This window comes from Seriola lalandi, unplaced genomic scaffold (genome assembly GCF_002814215.2).
Source record: "Seriola lalandi dorsalis isolate HSWRI2012SDOR001 ecotype SW California unplaced genomic scaffold, Sedor1 jcf7180001963390, whole genome shotgun sequence".
NCBI lineage: Eukaryota > Metazoa > Chordata > Actinopteri > Carangiformes > Carangidae > Seriola > Seriola lalandi.
In genome coordinates this window covers 1-2,957 of record NW_019434058.1, presented here as the reverse complement: position 1 = coordinate 2,957, position 2,957 = coordinate 1, and the positions used below count along the sequence as shown (strand labels likewise).

Here is a 2,957-nt window from a genome sequence, read left to right as displayed (position 1 = left end):
GACATTGGATGTTATTAGTAACACCTGCACTTTTCCTAGTAAAACAAGATAAAATCTCTTTTGTGAAAAATACCTATTTTGTGTGGCCTTTCCTTTTTCTATTGGAAACTGAGGTACATGTGGCTTTTCAAAAGTTTACATTTGCAGATTTGCTTTTGGTCTCTACACTCCGGTTACGACACATGATCTGTTGCAGACTGCAGACATTACTGAAGATGTCATTCACACTAACTGATCATTGGGACTGGTTTCCTGCAAAGCCGTGACTTGAGTGGCCACCCAGCAAAAGCATGTAGCTTCACACTGCGTCACATCTGTATGTAATTACAACCCAGAAACTCTCGCAATTGTGCCTGTGTATTCTTAAAGTCCCAGTTCTCACCAGAGAGGTTGATTTCTGTGAGAGAGTCTCTGGTCGTGGTTCCTGCTGCTGTCAGTAGGTTGACTGACTGGTCGTTGATATGGTTGCAGTAGCTCAGGTCGAGTCTGGACAGCAAAGGCATCTGCCGACTGATCAGACGTAATGACGTGTCGGTGATGTCCAGCCCCGCCAGCCGCAGGTCCTCCACATTCCGCAGCTTGCAGCGGTTATCCAGTTGACCTGTCAGTCAGTCGCATAAAGAACATCACATTCACTTTATGTTCTTACTTTATGCTCTTACTTGCAATCAACTTTATTTTTAAAGCCATGTCTTAGTCCTAAGACCTGAAAGCTAAAGGAGGTATGAGGAAAAATAATGTTGATGCTCGTCTTTGACTAAAAACCATCTCTTTACAGAAGAGGAGCAATAATGAGTATGAACTGAGTAGGTAATGTACAAAGTTATCCACTATGACTGATCCACCACCTACACACACAAACCTTAACTGAGTTTTTCCCCAAAAAATATTTTGAAGTCAGTGAATTTATCACCAAGGATTTTAACCCTTATGTAACCAGTAGCTACATTAATGTTACATATTATATCATAGCATGGGGGCTACAGTGGGTCTACAAAGCACAAGTGCTACCACGGATGGAGGTTTTATTCCTGAGTTACCTGGTCTGTTGTCTGTGGGGGGTGAGAGGAGGTCCCTCATCTGCGCGTCTTTAAGTCCCTCCACCCACTGGACATCCAGGGTGCGCAGCAGAGGGCAGCTGGAGGTGCAGAGCGCAGATACAGCAGCCCAAGAACACCCTGATAACTTTAACACTCGCAGACCTGAAAGACACAGCAGTACTTTAAAAACTGATGCAGAACGAGCCAAAAAAAAAAAAAAGAGCAAAATTTTCCTTGTTAATGGCTCAAGATTCACCGAGTTAGATACCTGGCAATCTATTAATAAGCCAGCTTAATTGCTTCTTGGAAATGTTGGTCCAGCTGAGGTCAAGGGAAACTGGCTGTCGGCGGATAATCCCGCTTAGCATGAGCGGAGTGATGGAGGTGCAGCGGTTCAAATCGATCCTCATCCAAAGTCTCTTGTCACAACACCTAGACATCAAAGACAAACATTTGTGTCGCATGTTATAAGCTCACAAAAAAAAAAAAAAACACAAGCTCTAATTGCTCTTTCACACTTAAAAAGGAAAAATTTGTGCATTCTGTGCAGCAATATTTTTCTTTTGCAATGTCTGTGATGTTGAACATAAAAAATGTAAACATGCTATTTTACGTGTGTGCTGTGCATTTACCATCTGTTCCACGTCTTGCAAACTCTCATGCACACACACAGCTCCTGGTGTGTGAGATAGCCAAAGATCTTCATCCAGACCTCGCGCTGTATGACGTGTGTTTTACCATCTTTTAGAGGCAGTCTGTCGGGAGGCGGGCTTATCGGAGGCGGCCGAATGACGTGCCGCTCCATTTGGACACACTTGGGAGGGGAGCGTGGGGGCACCGGCCGGTTGGTTGGGGTGCTCCTGTTGAAGCCTAGCGGAGTGATCTGACTCGGGTAGAAGTGGCGCAGCTCCCACGGGGTCCCATTCATCTCTTTGGTCTTGAGGTGAGGCCTCTGATCCCCGAGTTCACTGCCGTTGCGAAACAACCTCTTGGGTTCCTCGTTTTCCGTCTCCGGCTCCACCTTGAGGGGTTGGCGGTTCTCGTTGGCCAGGCAGTCCTCCGTCTTCTGGATTTCCTGGTTCAGTGCTTTGCTCAGTTCTCGGCTCAGCTCCCTGTTAGGTAAACGGCGCTTACGGCGAGCTTTTGGACGAGGACCTTTTTCCTGGGTCTCGCTTCCGCCCTCACTGCTGGGGCCAGCCTGCGGAGAGCTGCAGTGAGACTGGTCACTGTCTCCAATGGGTGTTTTAATGCAGGGATTCAAAAGTTCATTCTTGGAATCCTTGTCATCCCGTTCGTCTTCAGCATCTCCAAAACGCCCTTTCCTCTCTACACCACTCCGGAAGTGAGGCTCCCTTCCTTCTTCATCCTCCTCCTCATATGCGTCTTCGTCCTCCTCTTCTGTCTTGATTTGATGCAGAAGTTTAGAAAAATAAGGATCATCTGACTTTTCCTGGATGAAAAAAATAACAAGTTGTATTAAACCAAAACACTGTTTATTGATTTAAAAAAACATATATGAGGTACTCTGTAAATGATACAAACCTTCTTCCTCACACTGAGATCCTCTTCCTCATCATCCTCAAACAGCTTCCTCTTCTTCCTCAGTTTGTCCTCAGGCCTGGGCCTGGGCAGGCTGCTTGGGGAGAGCAGTGGTGGCTGTCGGAGAGACTCCTCCGGTCTGTACCTGGGTGTCTCCTCTCTGTCTGGTCTCCTCTTGGCTGCAGAAGAAGCGTCTCCCTCCTCCTTCACAGGCTTCTGTTCCCTCAGCAGAGAGCCAGGGAGGTTGGAGGCGTACTTAAAGCCTGGACCCCTTTTTTGCTTCAATACCAAAGGGGACAAAAATTGCGAGACAACTTTATACCTTTTGTCTAAAGTGACAAGGAAAACCAACTGTGCTCAATGTGTAGTTACGGTTTA

At 46.5% G+C, this 2,957-nt stretch overlaps 1 protein-coding gene across 1 annotated transcript; it reads right to left on the bottom strand.

Moving 5' to 3' along the window:
• Positions 1-11: 11 nt before the first annotated feature.
• LOC111646478 (lysine-specific demethylase 2B-like) lies at positions 12-2,908 on the bottom strand (the record flags this gene model as incomplete). The annotated part of the gene is made up of 5 exons (XM_023396018.2): positions 12-601; positions 1,041-1,202; positions 1,309-1,472; positions 1,673-2,490; positions 2,583-2,908. Coding segments are annotated over 5 exons (1,763 nt in total), but the record flags the coding sequence as incomplete, so codon positions are not given.
• Between the last annotated feature and the right edge of the window lie 49 nt (positions 2,909-2,957).